The sequence below is a fragment of the Polyodon spathula genome, chromosome 15 (genome assembly GCF_017654505.1).
Source record: "Polyodon spathula isolate WHYD16114869_AA chromosome 15, ASM1765450v1, whole genome shotgun sequence".
Classification (NCBI taxonomy): Eukaryota; Metazoa; Chordata; class Actinopteri; order Acipenseriformes; family Polyodontidae; genus Polyodon; species Polyodon spathula.
Genome location: NC_054548.1, coordinates 32,854,344 through 32,874,234, shown reverse-complemented (window position 1 = coordinate 32,874,234; position 19,891 = coordinate 32,854,344). Strand labels below are relative to the sequence as shown.

The following is a 19,891-nucleotide window of genomic DNA, read 5'->3' as shown; positions in this document are numbered from 1 at the left end:
AATAAAATCTACAATTTGGTAGGATTTTGGGAAGATTCACTACTATCCCAAACTTTCTCCATTTGGACAATATGGCTCTGACTGGTTTGGTGGAGCCCCAAAGCCTTAGAAATGGCTTTGTAACCCTTTCCAGCCAGACAGGCATCAACAACTTTTTTTTTTCCGGAGGTCTTCAGGAATTTCTTTTGATCGTGGCATGATGTGCCTCTAGAACCTGTGTTCCAGTTTGGAAGGATGGCCTGATCTAGGCAGGGTCTTGGTGGTGCCATACACCTTCCACTTCTTAATAAGTGATGGTATGGGCCAGAGTCAGTCAGATTTATATTGGGCAAGGCTGGCCCAAATCAGGCCTGATTGTTAACCAAAGTATTCAAACAGCTGACCCTAATTATGGGGGGCAATAACTTTTTCACACCTGAAGATTGCATGTTTGATTACCTTACACACCAAACGAATGAAAGAAGCACCAAACTGGTGTCATTTTTTCCCGGAGACTCCCACTATATACTACTACAACCCACAAAAAGTGTGCAAAAATGAAGAAAAAATGCAAAAAAAATCAGACGGGGGCAAATACTTTCTCACGGCACTGTATTTTACAGTTAGCACAAGAACTTTATAAGAAGCATTTGGAACAGAGGGAGACTGCCAAACATCTACCCACAGTTGAAGCTGGCAACCCTGTTGAGAGCCGCAAGAGACAGTTGGCAAGTGCAATAAAAATAAAACTTCAAACGGCTGTGCCCTGTTCAGAAAGGCGGTGTGGAGATGCACATTATCTCTGTTGATTCTGAACAGCCTTAGACTCAAGGTAAAGGAATACCCTATTGTCGAAAAAAAGAAAAATAAATTACTATTTTTTTATAACTTCTTTTGCTGTGCGCTTCTGTAAAAAAAAATGATTCTAAGTTTATTTGTCTGTGTTGTTCAGTTCATTTTGCTCATCTGATAATAAACGATTGCTGTTGAAAAGCAAAAAATGTATTGCTATCGTTTCAGTTTTATAAATATGTACCGTATGTTGACCAATCGATAATTTATTCAGGGAACGGCACTCTTAACTTCTTTTGTGTTTGTGAGATATTCTGTACAAACCCACCGCAATTTGTCCGTCAGGGAACTAATTACAAACAACCATCGACGGACTTTTCTTGGCGGTGATGTTAAAACTGTCACACGGTCTATACATTTAAGAAGAAAAATGTATTTAGGGATTACTAATCGTTCGTTGAGTCTGTATTAATGGTCAAATGCCCACTCTCGCGGAATGTTTCGGCAAAGAACAACACTAACAACGTCAGATTCTGCATAGGAAACAGGAAACCAGTGATGCTGAAAACGAACTCATGTAATCGTTTGAAGTCCCTTCCCAAACTAAAGTGAGTATTGGTACTGTTGGTATTACCGGTGATGGTATTGGGTAACATGACAGGCTGGCGTGCCCATGGAAAAGATAGGAAGAACATGGCAAGTGCTTCAGTGGCCTGGGATAAATTGACGGCTGAGTTTTTTGATAGACAACTTACGCAACAAAACAAAACACACAACGTCCAGGAAACAGACAGAGGCCGTTGCTTACTCCACGTAATCATTTGACATTTACATAATAATTGGTTGACAGCAAACAAGTCGTTTCCGTGTTCCTACTAATCCGTATTCTGTAAAACAGGACCTGGTAATTTTCCAACCGACAGAGGCCCAAAAGGTTTGAAAATACGCTATGGGACAAACCGTAGTTAAATGAAACATACAAAACTGATGAAAAGTAGGGATGTAAGGTGGTGTTCGTTACGGAAGCGGGGGAGGGGTTGCTGTTAGCGAGACTTCTGTACAAAAGTCTTGGTTGGGTTTTTATGTAAGTTTCAAAGGTAGCTGTTTTGTTGGAGAGCAAACTATTCCATGAATATACATTACGACAGTTTGTGTTTTAGGTAGGTTTTTGCTCCATTCTACCTTAGCGCAGTCCAAGACAAATCCACCAAAACATGTCATGCCATTATTTTATATTCTGTTGTTCATTTTACAATAACTGTTTATATTATTCATTTTACTAACTTTTCTGGTGAGTTTGCTTGTTTTTGTTTATTTTCAAAACTGGCCACAAAATGTATTACATACCCTTGCTGCCAATGTCGTATTTTTGTGCCCCCATTCTGTCAACCCCGCGCATACAGGTGAGGTTCCCGACTTATTTTACCAGGTGGCGGTGTATAAATAAGGGGACCCCTACCTGGTGACTACGTTCGTCTACATAGCCAACCAGGACCGTACCCAGGCTGATACCTTTGTCCATCCCGGTTCACTTCATGTTAATCATCAGCCTCGAAGAAACTTCATAAAACTTTATTTCTATACCACGTTTGGTCAGGGTAGGAATCTAGTACTATATTATTTGAGCCTCATTTGTAACGCTGTACCCGAGTCCCTGCTTCTTAAAACCTGTTGTTCCGTTCAGAGCCCGCATCTGCGGCAGTTAATACTTGGTGGAAGCACCTTTGGCAGCAATTACTGCTGACAGGACTTCTCTGTACTTTGTTCCATTAATTTTCCTTTCTATCCTGACAAGGGCCCAGTCCCTGCCGATGAGAAACATCCCCATAACATGATGCGTCACAGTAGGGATGGTGTTCTTTAGGTGATGCGCTTTGTTGGGTTTGCACCAAACCACGCTTTGCATTTATGCCATAAAGTTCCATTTTAGTTTTCAGACCACAAAACTTTTTGCCACATGGCTACATAATCTCCTAAGTGTGTTTTTGCATACTTCAAACGGGATTCAAGGTGGACTTTCTTGAATAATGGCTTCCTTCTTGCCACCCAAGCATACAGGCCAGATTTGTGGAGTGTTGGGGTATTGTTGTCACATACACACGTTGACCAGTCTTGTCCATAAAAGCCTGTAGCTCTTACAAAGTTGCCATTGGCCTCTTTGTAGCCTCTCTGATCAGTCTCCTTCTTGCTAGGTCATCCAGTTTGGAAGGACCGCCTGATCTAGGCAGGGTCTTGGTGGTGCCATACACCTTCCACTTCTTAATAATCGTCTTGACCATACTCTAAGGGATATTTAATGCCTTTGATATTTTTTTATACCCATCCCCTGATCTGTGCCTACAATTTAACACAGGTGGAGGCCATTTAACATGGTATGTGATTTTGAAGGCGATTGGTTACACCTGAGCTAATTTAGGATTGCTATTAGAAGGGGGGTGGACACTTATCCAACTAAGCTATTTCAGTTTTTATTTTTAATTCATTTTCTACAAATCTCTAAAATATTTTTTTTCACTTGGAAGTTGTGGGGTAGGATGTGTAGATAAATGAAAAAAATAACTATTTTAATGCATTTTAATTCCAGGCTATAAGGCAACAAAAAGGTGAACATTTTGAAAGGGGGTGTAGACTTTCTATTAAGAATATATATATCTTTAGGCAGGGTCTTGGTTGTGCCATACATCTTCCACTTCTTAATATTCGTCTTGACCATGCTCTATATATATATATATATATATATATATATATATATATATATATATATATATATTTATTTATTTATCAATGCTTCGATTGTTCAGATGTTTGTGGCGTACTCAAAAAAAAAATAAAAAATATGAATCACATCTGACTTTCTGCTTTCGTTATACTATTTACAGTGTTTGAATACAGCTGTCAGAAAGACTGCTGTGGGACTTCTAGGTATGAGTATATCACCAGTCCTTCTAGTGTTAAAGGTCTATCTGGCTGCCATTTTGGCTAGCCATGTCAAAATTGTCTCTCTAGGGGCTCACTTACTGGAAGGGGCTTTAAGGACATTGTTCCTCGCTGGAGGTTAAGCGTGGTGCTTAATGCACTCATGAAACCTCCATCAGGCAAGACCGGGCTTGGGTGCTTTTAGTAGCCCCGAAGTGGCCCGGGGGACCTGGTTCTCATTACTGGCACAGCTCTTGCTGAGCGAGGCAGTGGGAACTCTGTGGAAGCCTGCAGCTCTTGATCTGGCCCCTGAGCGGAGACATTTAAGCTGCCTTGGGTTATGTGACAGAGCAGGGCAGCGTCTACACGTTCCCAGTACGGCTACGAATGGGGTGTTATTTCAGTAACATGGACTGGACACCATGACTTGCCTCATAGCAGATATACTGCCATTTTTGCAGGACCTTTTTGACAAAGGAAAATCTCCCTCCAGGTCTACCTGGCAGCTATATGAGCTTGTAATATTAAAATTGACTCCCCAGGAGCATGCTGAAGGGTGCTTAGAGGTTAAGGCCCCCCTAGAAAGGACTGTTTCCCTTGCTGGAGGTTCAGTGTAGTGCTGGACGCACTTACAAAGCCACCAGCCCCTACATTCAGCAGAGCTGAAATTCCTGTCCTTAGAGACAGCTTTCCTTTCTGTTTTTTTGTGGAAGCCAGCACTAAAGCTACTCTCCGCACTAATCCTGTTTTTCTCGCTAAAAGCATTTTTGCTTTCTATATTAACACTAGAACCTCCACGGAAGTCATTTTGAGGTTTCAAATTTAAATTACAATGTGTGTCTGAAAGTTATGCGGTTGTCAGTTTGTGACTTTTTCCTAAATAACTGTATTAAATACCCTGACGGCATTTGAAAGGCAGGATCAAGAAAATAAGGCAGGTATAATCACACCCACCTAGAAATGTCATAGCTGCCATTTTGACTGCCTTTTACAATACATGTTTTTATTTAGATTATAACCTACAATATTATATTTTATTTTTAAATATAAGCCTGACATTGTGATCAGAAAACTGCAAAGTAGCAGGCTGCAGCAACTCAACCTGGATTCTGTGCTGCACTGAGTGACACACACAAGAGAAAACATATGTTACTTTCTGTGGCAGAGCAAGAGCTCTGCCTGTAAATAGTTTGAGTATTTTTATGTGTTTTGGTGGGGGTTGGCAGGGATGGGGTTAATTCATGTCCCTGCCAAAAACATGTGAGAATTTGGCTGTTCCCAAATAGAATAATTGATGATAATTGGGAGCAGCCACATCCTATAAAAGGAGAGCTCAGATCTCTATTAGGGAGACAACCAGGGAGCTGGGAACAGAGAGGTTTGTTGCTACAGGAAGAGAAACAAACGTTTCTGTATGCGTGAGGGATTTTCTGTTTCATTTTGTGTTCATGGTTAGGGTTAGGGTTAGGGTTAGGGTTTAACATGGAATCAAAATGGATTTAATTAATTAGGAGTTTTTGCCACTGATCAACACAAACAAAGTCCATAATGTCAAAATGAAAAATTAAATTTACAAATTGTTCTAAATTAATTACAAATACAAAACAGAAAATATTTGATTGCATAAGTATTCACCCCCTTGATTCAATATTTATTAAAGGCTCCTTTGGCAGCAATTACAGCCATGAGTCTATTTAGATTAGTCTCTACCAGCTTTGCACATCTGGACACTGCAATTTTTGCCTATTCTTTGTAAAATTGCTCAAGGATTGAGGTCCAGGCTTTGACTGGGCCACTCCAGGACATTGACCTGTTTGTATTTAGGCCAGTGTGGCTTTGGCTGTATGTTTGAGGTCATTGTTCTGCTGGAAGATTAATCTTCTCCCAAGTCCCAGGTCTCTTGCAGACTCCAGCAGCTTTTCCTCCAGGATTTCTCTGTACTTTGCTGTATCCATTTTGCCCCCTATCTTCACAAGCTTTCCAGGCCCTGACGCAGAGAAGCATCCCCATAGCATGATGCTTCCACCACCATGCTTCACGGTAGGGATTGTGTTCTTAGTATGATGTGCGGTGTTAGGCTTGTGCGTATCTGGCAAACTCTAGCCGTTTGATGTGAGTTTTTTTCAACAATGTATTTCTTTTTGCCACTCTCCCATAAAGGCCAGTTTTGTGAAGCACCCGGGCTATTGTTGCCGTATGCACAGTGTCTCCCAGCTCAGCCGTAGAAGACTGTAATTCCTTTAGAGTTAAGAACATAAGAACATAACAACATAGGAAAGTTTACCAATCAAGAGGAGGCCATTCGGCCCATCTTGCTTGTTTGGTTGTTAGTAGCTTGTTGATCCCAGAATCTCATCAAGCAGCTTTTTGAAGGATCCCAGGGTGTCAGCTTCAGCAACATTACTGGGGAGTTGATTCGAGACCCTCAAGATTCTCAGTGTAAAAAGGTGCCTCATATTTTCTGTTCTGAATGCCCCTTTGTCTAATCTCCATTTGTGACCCCTAGTCCTTGTTTCTTTTTTCAGGTCGAAAAAGTCTTGGGTCGACATTGTCAATACCGTTTAGAATTTTGATTGCTTAAATTAGGTCGCTGCGTAGTCTTCTTTGTTGTCTTTTTTATAGCTTCCCCACATTGTCTAGATGAAGACATTTCTGAGTCAACAAAAACTCCTAGGTCTTTTTCATAGATTCCTTCTCCAATTTCAGTATCTCCCATATAATATTTATAATGCACATTTATTTCCTGCGTGCAATACCTTACACTTTTCTCTATTAAATGTCATTTGCCATGTGTCTGCCCAGTTCTGAATCTTGTCTAGATCATTTTGAATGACCTTTGCTGCTGCAACAGTGTTTGCCACTCCTCCTACTTTTGTGTCGTCTGCAAATTTAACAAGTTTGCTTACTATACCAGAATCTAAATCATTAATGTAGATTAGGAATAGCAGAGGACCTAATACTGATCCCTGTGGTACACCGCTGGTTACCACACTCCATTCTGAGGTTTTTCCTCTAATCAGTACTTTCTGTTTTCTACATGTTAACCACTCCCTAATCCATGTACATGTGTTTCCTTGAATCCCAACTGCGTTCAGTTTGAGAATTAATCTTTTGTGCGGGACTTTGTCAAAAGCTTTCTGGAAATCTAAATAAACCATGTCATATGCTTTGCAATTATCCATTATGGATGTTGCATCCTCAAAAAAATCAAGCAAGTTAGTTAGGCACGATCTCCCTTTCCTAAAACCATGTTGACTGTCTCCCAGTACCCTGTTACCATATAGGTAATTTTCCATTTTGGATCTTATTATAGTTTCCATAAGTTTGCATATAATAGAAGTCAGGCTTACTGGTCTGTAGTTACCTGGTTCAGTTTTGTTTAACTTTTTGTGGATCGGTACTACGTTTGCAATTTTCCAGTCTGTCGGTACCACCCCTATGTCAAGAAACTGTTACATGATCTTGGTTAGCGGTTTGTAAATAACTTCTTTCATTTCTTTGAGTACTACTGGGAGGATCTCATCCGGCCCAGGGGATTTGTTTATTTTAATAGCTCCTAGTCCCTTTAACACTTCTGCCTTGGTTATGCTACAGTTATTTAAAACTGGATAGGAACTGGATGACATGTGGGGCATGTTGTCCATATCCTCTTGTAAAAACTTGTGAAAAGTAATCATTTAATATATTTGCTATTTTTTTTCTTCATCTATGATTTTGGCATTTGTATCTCTTAGACATTTAACCTCCTCTTTGAATGTTCTCTTGCTGTTGTAATATTGGAAAAACATTTTGGAATTGGTTTTAGCTCCCTTAGCAATGTTCATTTCTATTTCTCTCTTTGCCTTTCTAACTTTTTTGACTTGCGTTTGCAGCTCTGTGTACTCTTTCTGTGTACTTTCTTTTTGGTCCCTTTTTAACGCTCTGTAAAGTGCCTTTTTTCGTTGAATATTTTTGTTAATTGATCTATTAAACCATTTTGGCAATTTAGTTTTACATTTAGATTTGTCTACTTTAGGGATGTAATTGTTTTGCACCTCTAGTACTATATTTTTGAAGAACAGCCATCCTTTCTGTATGGATGTTTTCTCTATTTTACTCCAATCTATTTCTGTTAGTCTCTGTTTCATACCTTCATAGTTTGCTTTTCTAAAATTGTAAACCTTAGCTTTAGTAATTACTTTTGGGGTTTTAAAAAGCACTTCAAATGAGACCATGTTGTGGTCTGAGTTTGCTAGTGGTTCTCTGACCTCTGTTTTAGTGATTCTGTCTTTGTTATTTGAAAAGACTAAATCAAGGCATGCCTCCCCTCTAGTCTGTGCCTTGACAAATTGTGTTAGGAAGCAGTCATTTGTCATTTCCACCATTTCAATTTCATCCATCGTGCTCCCCACCGGGTATTCCCATTTTATTGAAATCCCCCATTAGTATGGCTTCTCCTTTGCTACACACATTTCTAATGTCATTGTATAACAAATTATTTTGCTCACCGTCTGAATCATGTTCCTATTATGCCCTTTGAATTTTTGTCCGTTATTCTGACCCATATTGATTCGGCTTTATTTTCTTTGTCAAGGGTTAACACCTGGGCTTCAAGACTGTTTCTTATGTATTGCGCAACCACTCCTTCTCTTCTGTCCTACCTGTATATCCACAAATATTATATTCGTCCCCATCACCCAAGTTTCTGTAATACCTATCACAACATAGTTACTTTTTATTTAAGTGCAGTTCGTTCCGTCTATACGGTTAGTCCTTTTGGTAGAATGTGGTCCAATGATCAAGATAGTTGAAGCCTTCCTGTGTGCACCACGTCTTCAGCCATGCGTTTAGATTAATTATTTCCAGCTGTCCATATTGTCCTTTGCAAGGTGCCAGTAATATATCAGAAAATACCACAGTTTTGATCTTGTCTTTTAATTTCCTTCCTAGCTCTCTGAATTTGTTTTGCAGGGATTTTGGTCTGTCTCTTCCAATGTTGTTTGTACCGATGTGGACGACTACTACCGGGTCGTCTCCTGTTCGTTCCAGGAGCCTGTCCACGTTCTCAGTGATGTGCTTGACCGAGGCTCCCGGAAGGCAGCACATTGTTGTAGTAAAGGGGTCCAAACTACGAATTGAACTTGCTGTGTTTCTCAATATGGAGTCCCCAACAATCATGACCTCCCTTCATTTTGCTGTCTGGTCACCACTGTCAATAGGGTCCTGGATGTTGTTCCTTTCATTCTCTTGTTGTTGGTTCTGCTCATCAAAATTCTGAAGTGACTCAAATCTGTTGGTTGTTTTGATTTCTGGTGGTTGTGTTTGACAAAGTTTCTTTTTTTCCCTGCTTCTGCCTACCTGAACCCAGCTGTTCTGACCTTCTATCTCCCTGGTGGCTTTCAGTCTGTTAGGGGTGATGCAGACTTCCATGAATTGTGGGTGTGCCAGTTCCTCAAGATCCTGTTGCTGTCGCATTTATTCCAGCTTCATTTCTAGTATGCTTACTAGTTTATGCAAGTTCTGGATCGCGCTGCACTTTACGCACACTTGGTTTAGCTGCGCTGGGTTTTCTCGGATTTCCCACATCATGCAGGTGTCACAGATTACTGGCTTGAAGACCATGTTGATAGTTTTTTTTTTTTTTTTTAAGTTTAGTTTCTTCTGCAGCCGTCAACCTGCTTTCAAACTGCTTCTAAACTGCTCTGCACTTTTCCAGGCCTGTACTTCTCCCACGCTGTCGCTTCCACTCGCTGTCACTGGGAAGACTGCCTCGGCAGTCATAGACCTTTTGGTGGCCTCCCTGACTAGTGCCCTTCTCGTCCGGATACTCAGTTTATGAGGACGGACTGTTCTAGACAGATTCACAGTTGTGCCATATTCTATCCATTTCTTAATACTGGACTTTACTGTGCTCCGAGGGATATTCAGTGCCTTGGAAATTTTCTTATATCCTACCCGATTGGTGCTTTTGAAGAACCTTATTCCGGATTTGCTTTGAATATTCCTTCATCTTCATGCTGTAGTTTTTGTTAGGAAATGTACTCACCAACTGTGGGACCTGAAATCATGTGAAACACCTTAATTGCACACAGGTGGACTCCATTCAACTTATTATGTGACTGCTAAAGTCAATTGGTTGCACCAGAGCTTATTTAGGTGTGTCATAGCAAAGGGGGTGAATACTTATGCAATCAATTATTTTCTGTTTTATATTTATACTTAATTTAGAACAATTTGTAGATTTTATTTGTCACTTTGACATTATGGACACTTTTTGTGTTGATCAGTGGCAAAAACTCCTAACTAAATCCAAGTCCAAGGGGGGTGAATACTTTTGAAAGCCTCTGTATATATTAAAAAAAAAAAAAAAAAAAAAAAAAAAAAAACATATTGCCCATTAGATTTCATAGGTGTTCTTCCAGCAGATTGTCTTTTACCAATGTTAAAGGAGGTTGATGGGCTGTATCTCTGTTGAAACTATAACAAACTGTTGGTACCCCACATTTTTAAATAACTTGTTTTATCAGTGATGTACAATGCTATATCCTCTTAAAAACGTCTACTTTAACATTATGAAATAATGTTGTAATTAGTGTTCTGTACTTCTCTGAAGTGGTAGATTCCACTGGGAACATAGTTACAAAATGTAACTAGAATGGCCAGTTTAACCAAACGATTGCTAGAAGGATTGACTCATTATGCGCAACACCAAAGCCAGTCTTTTTTTTTTTCTTTCTAGCTTTGCAGATTCAAACTGGTTGATGAAAGCTACAAGTCCTTGATCGAGGATATTGCATATGACCCACTAGTAATGTCCATTGTGAAACAAAGGCTGGGCACAGAAGCACGGGAACGGGTTCGGGGAGAAGAATTGCGAGCGGTCCTCAAAGAAGGACTGGGCACCTTGGAAGAAATCTCAGATCATCTTGGCTACCTCTTCGATTCACCCAGGGCTGAATTTCCTCGACTGTACTTCCTTAGTGATGGAGAGCTGATTCAGCTGCTCTCTGCTCATGTGAGCCCACCCTCACTACTTCCCCTGGTACGCAAGTGTTTCCCAAGCGTGCAAGAGCTGCAGCTTGGGTCCCATACAAAGCATCCCCAGAACAGGGCTCGTCTGGAGCTCTATAGTGTAAAGTTCTATGTAAGTGGGGTGTGTGGGAGACTGGGAGAGAAGCTAACCTTTAACACCTTACTGGAATCAAGCATCAAACCCGTGAACTGGCTGTGTGACCTGGAGCAAAAGATAAGGGGAACTTTGTATTGTCTCCTAATTGATTGCATGATGGAGAGACGGTCACCAAAAGAAGAGAAGGAATTGGAAACCAAGAACAAGTTTGAATCTAACGATCCAGAAAGATTAAAAAAAAATTGGTGGGACCTGGCAGCCCGCTTTCCCATGCAGTGCCTTCTAGTGTCAGAGGAGGTGCTCTGGTGCAAGGAAGTCAGAGAGTGCCTTTTCAGAAAGGCTCCTATAAATAAGAGTGGACTTAAATCTAGGTATGCTGCCAAACTTCGAGGGTTGATCTGGAGCATCCGGAAGCATTGTGCAGGCTATAATGGGACAGAGTCTTTCCGTGTCATGTCAACACTTAGGGCTTTGGTCTTGCTAAACATAAAGCACAATGACATCCTTGCCAGGCTATCAGACCAGAAAACTGAATTAGAATCATCCTTTGAGTGGCAGAGGTTGGTAAGGTACTACATGAGCCCAAAAAATGTTTCAGACAGTTCAGACCCAGTGATTTTCAGCTCCCAGGAACAAAGGTGCTATATTGATGTTTTAGGTTTCTGCATGCCATATGGCTATGAGTATGTGGGCCCTGATGGCTGGCTGTTTGTTAACACTCCCAACACTGAAAGAGCAGCGTTAGGCTTGCTACTTGCCTTGAGCAGCTATGGCTGCAGCTCACTAATTGGGCCCAGCAGGACAGGCAAAAGTGAAACTGTTGCTCACCTGGGCAAAGCCTTTGGGCAGCAAGTGATCACTATGCATTGCTCTAAGGAGACGAGTCCTAGCATTGTTCTCCGAATGCTGAGTGGTGCCATACAGACTGGAGCCTGGTTGGTACTGGACGCTGTGGATTTGATGACACAAGGAGCACTGGGATGTCTTGGGCAACACCTCTTGGACATCCGCCACTCCCTGGCTGCACTGCTGAAGTATCAGCAGAACACAGATAAATTCCAGTCCAGTCTTAAGACACAAACATCACTTGAAGCTGAACTCCAAAGAGACACTGGTGAAGATTTCTTCTCAGCCCTTCCATCTCCTAATATTTATGGACTTTCTGTCAGTAGAACAGCTTCAGCTGAGATTGTTCGAGCCAAGCCTTTTGAGCCCCCTACTTTAGGGGACATTACTTTCAATGGAAGACCAATCTCTGCTAAACTTGGGTATGGTTGTATCCTGATTATGTCCGGATTGGTTTCTCAGATACCAGAAAACCTGCAGGCAGCCACTAGACCCATCTCCCTGATTCAGCCAGACTCTAGAGCTATTGCAGAGGTTTCTCTTGTAGCCCTTGGGTTCACTCATGCTAAGGCACTGGCAAACAAACTGATCACTCTTTTTACTCTGGCTCAGGACACCGGCTGTCTGCCCCATAGCAGTGGCACCTGGCTCCCTGTTCTTAAAAAAATAATATTTTCAGCCAGGAGCCAGTTTTACAAGGAGGATCAGGTAGAGGGAATTAAAAAAAATGGACGTGCTGAAACAAAAAAAATTAAATTGGACAAGCCAATAGGAGAAAAAGAGTTGGAACAACAAAAAGTTACATCTATGAAGTTTTCAGAGAACCAAGAGCCAGGAAAGGAGAGTCACAAGAGCCCTAGTTCTTCTGGGTGTTCCAAGTCAGAAAATCTGCTTCAGACTATGGAAGAAGAACAAGCCATTCTTAAGGCAATTTTTTCTTTTTTGATGTCAAGCATGTCAGATCCCTTGAAATTAGCTCAGTTCTCTGAGCTATTAAAAGAAATCTTCCCGGCTTACAACTGTTGCTTCCCTGAAATTCTCAAGGCAGAACAACATGCTCATTCTGCTTTGCTTGTTTCAGCAGTGAGCCAGGAACTCTGGGAATCTGGACTGCATTCTGATCAACGGGTCATCGGGAATATCATTGACCTCTACCATGCACTGCAGTTAACAAGAGCAGTAATCCTTGTTGGACCTGCAGGCAGTGGGAAGACAACCTCCTATAGAGCATTAGCAGGGGCTTTGAGAAGACTGGCAGCTAGTACAGAGGAGATGGACTGCAAAGAGGAAGCTAGTAATAAGATGGACGGCTTGGTTAGTGGACGACCCACCTGGACTTCAGTGGATACAGCTATAATTTTCCCCAGCAGTCTCTCTATGGAGGAGTTTATTGGGGTCTTCCAATCACAAGGGTCATGGCTGGATGGAGCACTTACAAAAATATTGAAGGACTCGGAAAAAGGGGATTCTGTCACAAAAGATTTTAAACAAAAACCCATGGTTTCCAAAGAGAAATGGGTGGTGTTGGATGGAGGGACACTAGCAGAGGGGTGGCTGGATCCCATCAGCACTTTGTTGGACACTGAGAACCCATTCCTCAGCCTTCCCAGTGGAGAGCAAGTGAGGCCGTCTAGAGAAACACTAAAGATTGTATTGGAGGTTACAGAGCTGGACGGGGCCTCCCCATCTGTGATAACACAATGTGGATTAGTGTACCACACTGAAAAGGATGTGTGGAGGACAATATGGAAGGCAGCAGTGGAGGTCCTCACCCAGGAGTACAGTTTGGATAAACGGACAAAGAGCCTATGGAGCACACTTGCAGACGAGCTGTTTGCACCTACACTGGCCTTCCTGAAGTGCAGTAGCTGTTCTCCAGTGCTGATCGAGGGGACTGCGGCTAAACAGGACAAGACAGTGGCGTATGGCATGCAGGAAGTTACCTCATTCAACAGAATCCTCCGAGCCTTCTTGGAACAGTGCAACTCAGAGAAGGGAACGGGAAAAAGATTACGACTTGGACACATAGCCAACAAAGGTATGTATTGGGCTATAATGCGTGTGTGCGTGGGGGCAGGGGGGTAAATTGCATTTGTCTGCCACAATTGTTGCCCAAATGTATTTGCAACTCAACACAAGGATGCTGGATTAAGATTTGATTAAATTAAATTAGTTGAAAAACTTTAAATAATGGGATTACTTCTTTCTCATGGATCATTTGTGTTTTCCAGTTTTTGTTGTTTCCATTTTTCATCGCATCCTTAGAACTTTATGTTTATAAAGTTGTTTTTTTTTGTTTTGTTTTTTCTTTTTAATAGAAATATGATATGATTTTTAATTTGAAAACCATAACAAGATGCCTCTAGTGCATTCTGCACAAGGGGTACTAAAGGTGACAATAATTTAATTAGCAAACTTTCCTGTTGAGAACTGTGTTGTGATAGGCAGTTTTATTTAATGGCACCTGTTCACAAGATAAATTGAGTCTCATGCTTTTCCCCATTATGTAGATAACAGAGACTATTCTAGCTATTCTATTTGTGTAGCACTGAATCCCAAGCAACAGTCTTGAAAATTGACTGGTTTGTATTGAAGCAGCTGTACCTAACAAAATCATTTAAAATCTTACCTGTCGTGTACTTCCATTTACTCAATATGCCTCAAATGTGCAGTTAAAGTCACTTACAGCAAACCTGTATTTAATTTTAACACATGACATTTGGGAAGTTAAAGAAAGTTCTAAAGGCTAAAATGAGTTTTTCCTGCCACAAGACACACAAACAATACTACTGGGTAACAGTTAACACAGGCAATATGTATTGTTGTTCTTGTTACATGTGTTGTGTCTCTTTATATTGTATTTTAGTTAATACATTAATCTTGAACTGTAACCTTGTATTACAGTGTAACATGTATAAGCCACTTTGGATAAATGTGTCTGCTAAATAAATAAATCAAATAAAAATGGTTACAGTTTCAAATTATAAGCAAGTTACAAGCTTACCAGCGACATTAATCAATAAAACAATATTACCTCAAATATTACAAATAGTTCCCTGTTGTAAAAAAAAACTTCCGGTTGATCCACTTTGTACAGAGGAATGTTGGCTTTTACACACATTTTCACCAAATCTGAAACAGTTCCACGCTGTTATTTGGCAGTTGTAAGATGCTGAAATGATCCAAACACAGTGGTCTGTTTGAGTGTTTTTGATGGCCCTGCTGTTTCGGTCTCATCTTATTTACGCTTCTTTGCATTCAATTTATGTTTAGCGCATCCAGTATGTTCACAATGGTCTACCTATGAGTGTTGCAAACTCATTGACCTGACCTTTTAGGGGTGGTTTTTGTTGTTTTCAGCATCTTTGAACTGCTCTGAATACTGAAGTAAACTGAACTTGAATACTGGAAGCAGTTTTATTAGACAGGTATGTTTAGGTAAATTTGAAGCAAAGTTGCCTGTGTTAATATTTATTTATGATTTGTATTGATTTTATTTTATTTATTATCAAACAAAACAAAAATGCCTTGCATATTTTTTGCTCCCCCCCAAGTGTAAAACTAAAAATTTGTGAAAACATAGAAAACCCGCGTTTTTCCGTGTTATTCCCCAACAAACGGATTCCTAGGATCCCTGATTATAAGAAACCAGCTGGTTGGTTACTGACAGGAAAGACCCCTGAAGGGGTTGGGCCACTTTTTCTCTCCCAGGTGAAATGACCCAAAAAAGTGTAAGGTCTGTGAATCAATGAAAGATAAAGCTATGGCAGTAATAAATATCTACAAATTTGGCTAGAAGGCAGTGTGATCATGAAAACCACATATGACTGCATGCTTTTTCTTTTACATCCTACATGCACAGCAGGCAGTTTGTACAGTGGTTGAGGGTGAAACAAATAATCAAATTAGCATCTAACATCTTTAATCTCACATTAATTACGCAAAAAGCCTTTTCTGTGCACTACAGTAGAAAGTATCACCAAATGGTCTTCACTAGAGATGCATGTTGACTTGCTGAGCTCTAAACTTTTCAATTTCAAGGATGTGATGAGAAATGAAAACCAAACAAAAATCATAAAGCAAATAACATGAATGATACATTGCTGAGAGAATTTATGTTTTGTATACCAATAATATATTCTATGTTGATTCTCAACAATTCTTATTGTTTAATAGTGACCTAATGAGGTTTAAAAAATGAGTATTTTTCTGTACTTCAAGGGAATGAAGCACAGTCACTTTACCTTGATGACTCTAGTACCCAATCCTCCCAGCATCTACTGGCCATAAACATGTTTGTGGTCTCATATATCTGGGGATTTGGAGGTCACCTGCACCCCAGGTAAGCATTAAACAGATATGTGTTTCTGCTTTGCTTCCAGAGATGTTTCTGTGATAAAGGGAAATATTTTTTTAATGGTCTATAGCTTTCTTGCAGAATTACATTTGTACCTGCTGTAGTAACTCATATGACAATAAAATACTTCATCGGTTTGCATACCTACTGTAAAGGTAATTCCATCTAGGTTACCTGAAATTAAGAACATAAGAAAGTTTACAAACGAGCGAAGGCTATTCGATCTATCTTGCTCTTTTTGTTGTTAGTAGCTTATTGATCTCAGAATCTCATCAAGCAGCTTTTTGAAGGATCCCACGGTGTCAGTTTCAACAGCTAGTGCTGGTGTCAGCTGGTTCCAGAACGTCACAATTCTCTGTGTAAAAAAGTGCCTTCTATTTTCTGTTTTGAATGACCATTTGTCTAATCTCCATTTGTGACCCCTGGTCCTTGTTTCTTTTTTCAGGTCGAAAAAGTCCCTTGGGTCGACATTGTCAATACCTTTTAGAATTTTGAATGCTTAAATTAGGTTGACGCAAAGTCTTCTTTGTTCAAGACTAAATAGATTAAATTCTTTTAGCCTGTCTGGATATGACGTGCCTTTTTAACCTGGAATAATTCTGGTTGCTCTTCTTTGCACTCTTTCTAGAGCAGCAATATCCTTTTTGTAGCAAGGTGACCAGAACTGAAAACAATATTTAAGATGAGGTCTTACTGATGCATTGTACAGTTTTAACATTACTTCCCTTGATTTAAATTCAACACTTTTCACAATATATCCGAGCATCTTGTTGGCCTTTTTTTATAGCTTCCCCACATTGTCCAGATGAAGACATTTCAACATAAACTCCTAGGGTCGTTTTCATAGATTCCTTCTGTCAGTTTCTCTTTTTCATAGATTCCTTCAATTCCAGTATCTTCCATATGATATTTATAATGCACATTTTTATTGCCTTTGTGCAGTACCTTACTTTTACCTTTCTTTATTAAATGTAATTTTACATCTTGTCTAGATGATTTTGAATGACCTTTGCTGCTGCAACAGTGTTTGCTACTCCTCCTATTGTTGTGTAATCTGCAAATTGAACAAGTTTGCTTACTATACTAGAATCTAAGTCATTATTGTAGATTAGTTATAGCAGAAGACCTAATACTGATCCCTGTGGTATTCCACTGGTTACCTCGCTCCATTTTGAGGTTTCTCCTCTAATCAGTACTTTCTGTTTTCTACATGTTAACCACTCCCTAATCTATGTAAATGTGTTTCCTTCAATCCCTACTGCATTCATTTTGAGAATGAATCTTTTATGCGGAACTTTGTCAAAATTGTAGGAAGCTAAAAGTTTGTAGCTTTTCAATATAGTCTTTTAATTATAGTGGTGCGCTAGTGGGCACTTTAATGTTAAACCACATATGGCAGGCTGGTGAGTGGATAGAGGCCGTTTTTTTGCAGTTCAAAAAAATAACGATTTTATTATAAATAACTCAAAATAAAAGTGCAGAAGGGCAAAACAAAAGGATTCAAACACAAAGCAATACAAAAAGCAGGTTTCCAGGTTGGGCGATGCCTTCACTGGATTCAAAATTTCAAAAATACAAACAAGTCATCAACGTGCTTCCTCAGGTCCCTCTCTCAAATGAGAAGTAGAGGCCTCCTTTTATGTCAGGTGGCTGGGTGCTGATTGATCATTAAGTTAATCATTTAATCAACTAATCAACCCCAGCCACCTGAACATAATAAACCCAGGCAGGTAGGGGAAATTAACCCCATCCCTGCCAATTTCTAAATGCTCTGCCACACACCTCCCCCCATGTACAACGTACACCGGCCGCAATCGGCCAACTCCCCCCTCCCCCCCAAGAGTCCAATTATGTTCCTTGGGTGGGCTGTTATGGTGGGTGGTGGTGGGCGGGGTTGATGTCAGAGCCCCCAAGCCTTCTTTGGATGAGGGGGCCCCGGATCTCCAAGGTAGTACGACGACGGCGGCCCGGCTCCCTCTAGTGGCGGAGGCGGCGACGGCGGCCCGGCTCCCTCTAGTGGCGGAGGCGGCGACGGCGGCCCGGCTCCCTCTAGTGGCGGAGGCGGCGACGGCGGCCCGGCTCCCTCTAGTGGCAGAGGCGGCAGCGGCGGCGGACCCTCGGCAACCCTAGAAAACAAAAAGGAGACACCAGCAGCCCTAGGCGATGCGGACAGCAGCAACCCCAGGCGATGCGGAGCAGCAGGCAACCCCAGGCAATCCAAATGTGTCATCCCTGAGCGGAACGGGCATGGCATCCCTGAGCGGTACAAGGCAGGCATCCTTGGGCGGTGCAAGGCAGGCATCCTTGGGCCATAGCTCCTTCCTTCTGGGCTTATAGTGGTGGCTCCTCCCCTCTGGGCTCTGAGAGCGGCGGCAACTCCTCCCTCTTTGGCTGTGGGAGCGGTGGCGGCTCCTCCTTCTCTGGCTCTGGGAGCGGCGGCTCCTCCCTCTCTGGCTCTGGGAGCGGTGGCTCCTCCCTCTCTGGCTCTGGCTCCTCCCTCTCTGGCTCTGGGAGCGGCGGCTCCTCCCTCTCTGGCTCTGGGAGCGGCGGCTCCTCCCTCTCTGGCTCTGGGAGCGGCGGCTCCTCCCTCTCTGGCTCTGGGAGCGGCGGCAACTCCTCCCTCTCTGGCTCTGGGAGCGGCGGCAACTCCTCCCTCTCTGGCTCTGGGAGCGGCGGCAATCCCTCCCTCTCTGGCTCTCAGGACGACGGCTCCTCCCTCTCTGGCTCTCGGGACGGCGGCTCCTCCCTCTCTGGCTCTCGGGAAGGCATCTCCACCCTCTTTGTTGGAGTGACTGGGGCATCTCCCATGTCTACCGCCAGGTAATTAACCACCATGAGGGCAACCTCTGGGAAGGACGCCGGGTGGTGTTGTTCCTCCCACTGTTCCCACCTCTCCCCATCTCGACGCCACAGCGTGTTGATAACTATGGGGAGATCGTGGACGAGGTCTGCCTCAGGGTGCATCAACCAGTCCCAGATCTCCTGGGACGGTGGTGAAGGTGGTGGTGCTGGAGGTAGTGGGGTGGCCCCTGATGCCCGGGGTGAACACTGCACCTCTTCCTGGGCCTGGTTGTAGGGGCATCCTGCCCAGTTGTGGCCGTCCTCCTCACACCGGCCACACCAGTTTGCCGGTGGCACGTCTGGGCAGGACCGCCAATGATGGTCCTCCTTCCCGCACCAGGAACACCAGGGGAAGAGGCTGGCCGGGTCCTCCAGCGGTGGCTGCAGCAGCTTACATTTCTTCAGCTGCTGCTTTTCCTGCCTTTGCCGCTGTCTGCTCTTCTTTCCCATAATAAAAAAAAAATAATAATTTCCCCCCCAAAAAAACCACTGCAGTACTGCTCCAAGCCTCCTGGAGGCTCTATATCCCACTCTCACACCAAATGTGGCAGGCTGGTGAGTGGATAGAGGCCCAGAGACAGACTGCAGTTCAAAAAAATAACGATTGTATTATAAATAACACAAAATAAAAGTGCACAAGGGCAAAACAAAAGGATTCAAACACAAATAAAGCAATACAAAAAGCAAACTTACAAAAATAAAGTTTCCAGGCTGGGCAATGCCTTCACTGGATTCAAAATTTCAAAAATACAAACAACAAATCATCAGCCTGCTTCCTCAGCTCCCTCCTCTCAAATGAGAAGTAGAGGCCTCCTTTTATGTCAGGTGGCTGGGCGCTGATTGATCGTTAATTAAGTTAATCATTTAATCAAATAATCAACCCCAGCCACTTGAACATAATAAACCCAGGCAGGTAGGGGAAATTAACCCCATCCCTGCCAATTTCTAAACGGCAGAGCTTTGCTCTGTCACACCACAGTTTTGTACTTTTAATAAGTTTGACCCCGTTCAAGGGATTTGAACAAAATGTAGATGTGTTGTCTCGTGGGGTA

General features: G+C 42.1%; 1 protein-coding gene across 1 annotated transcript in view; it reads left to right on the top strand.

Moving 5' to 3' along the window:
- The window catches only part of LOC121327792 (dynein heavy chain domain-containing protein 1), a 66,850-nt gene that overhangs the window by 40,870 nt on the left and 6,089 nt on the right, over positions 1-19,891 (top strand). Inside the window, exons 6-7 of the mRNA XM_041271998.1 lie at positions 10,406-13,679; positions 15,863-15,983. Coding sequence (XP_041127932.1) covers positions 10,406-13,679; positions 15,863-15,983 — 3,395 coding nt within the window. The remainder of the gene's footprint in view (positions 1-10,405; positions 13,680-15,862; positions 15,984-19,891) is intronic.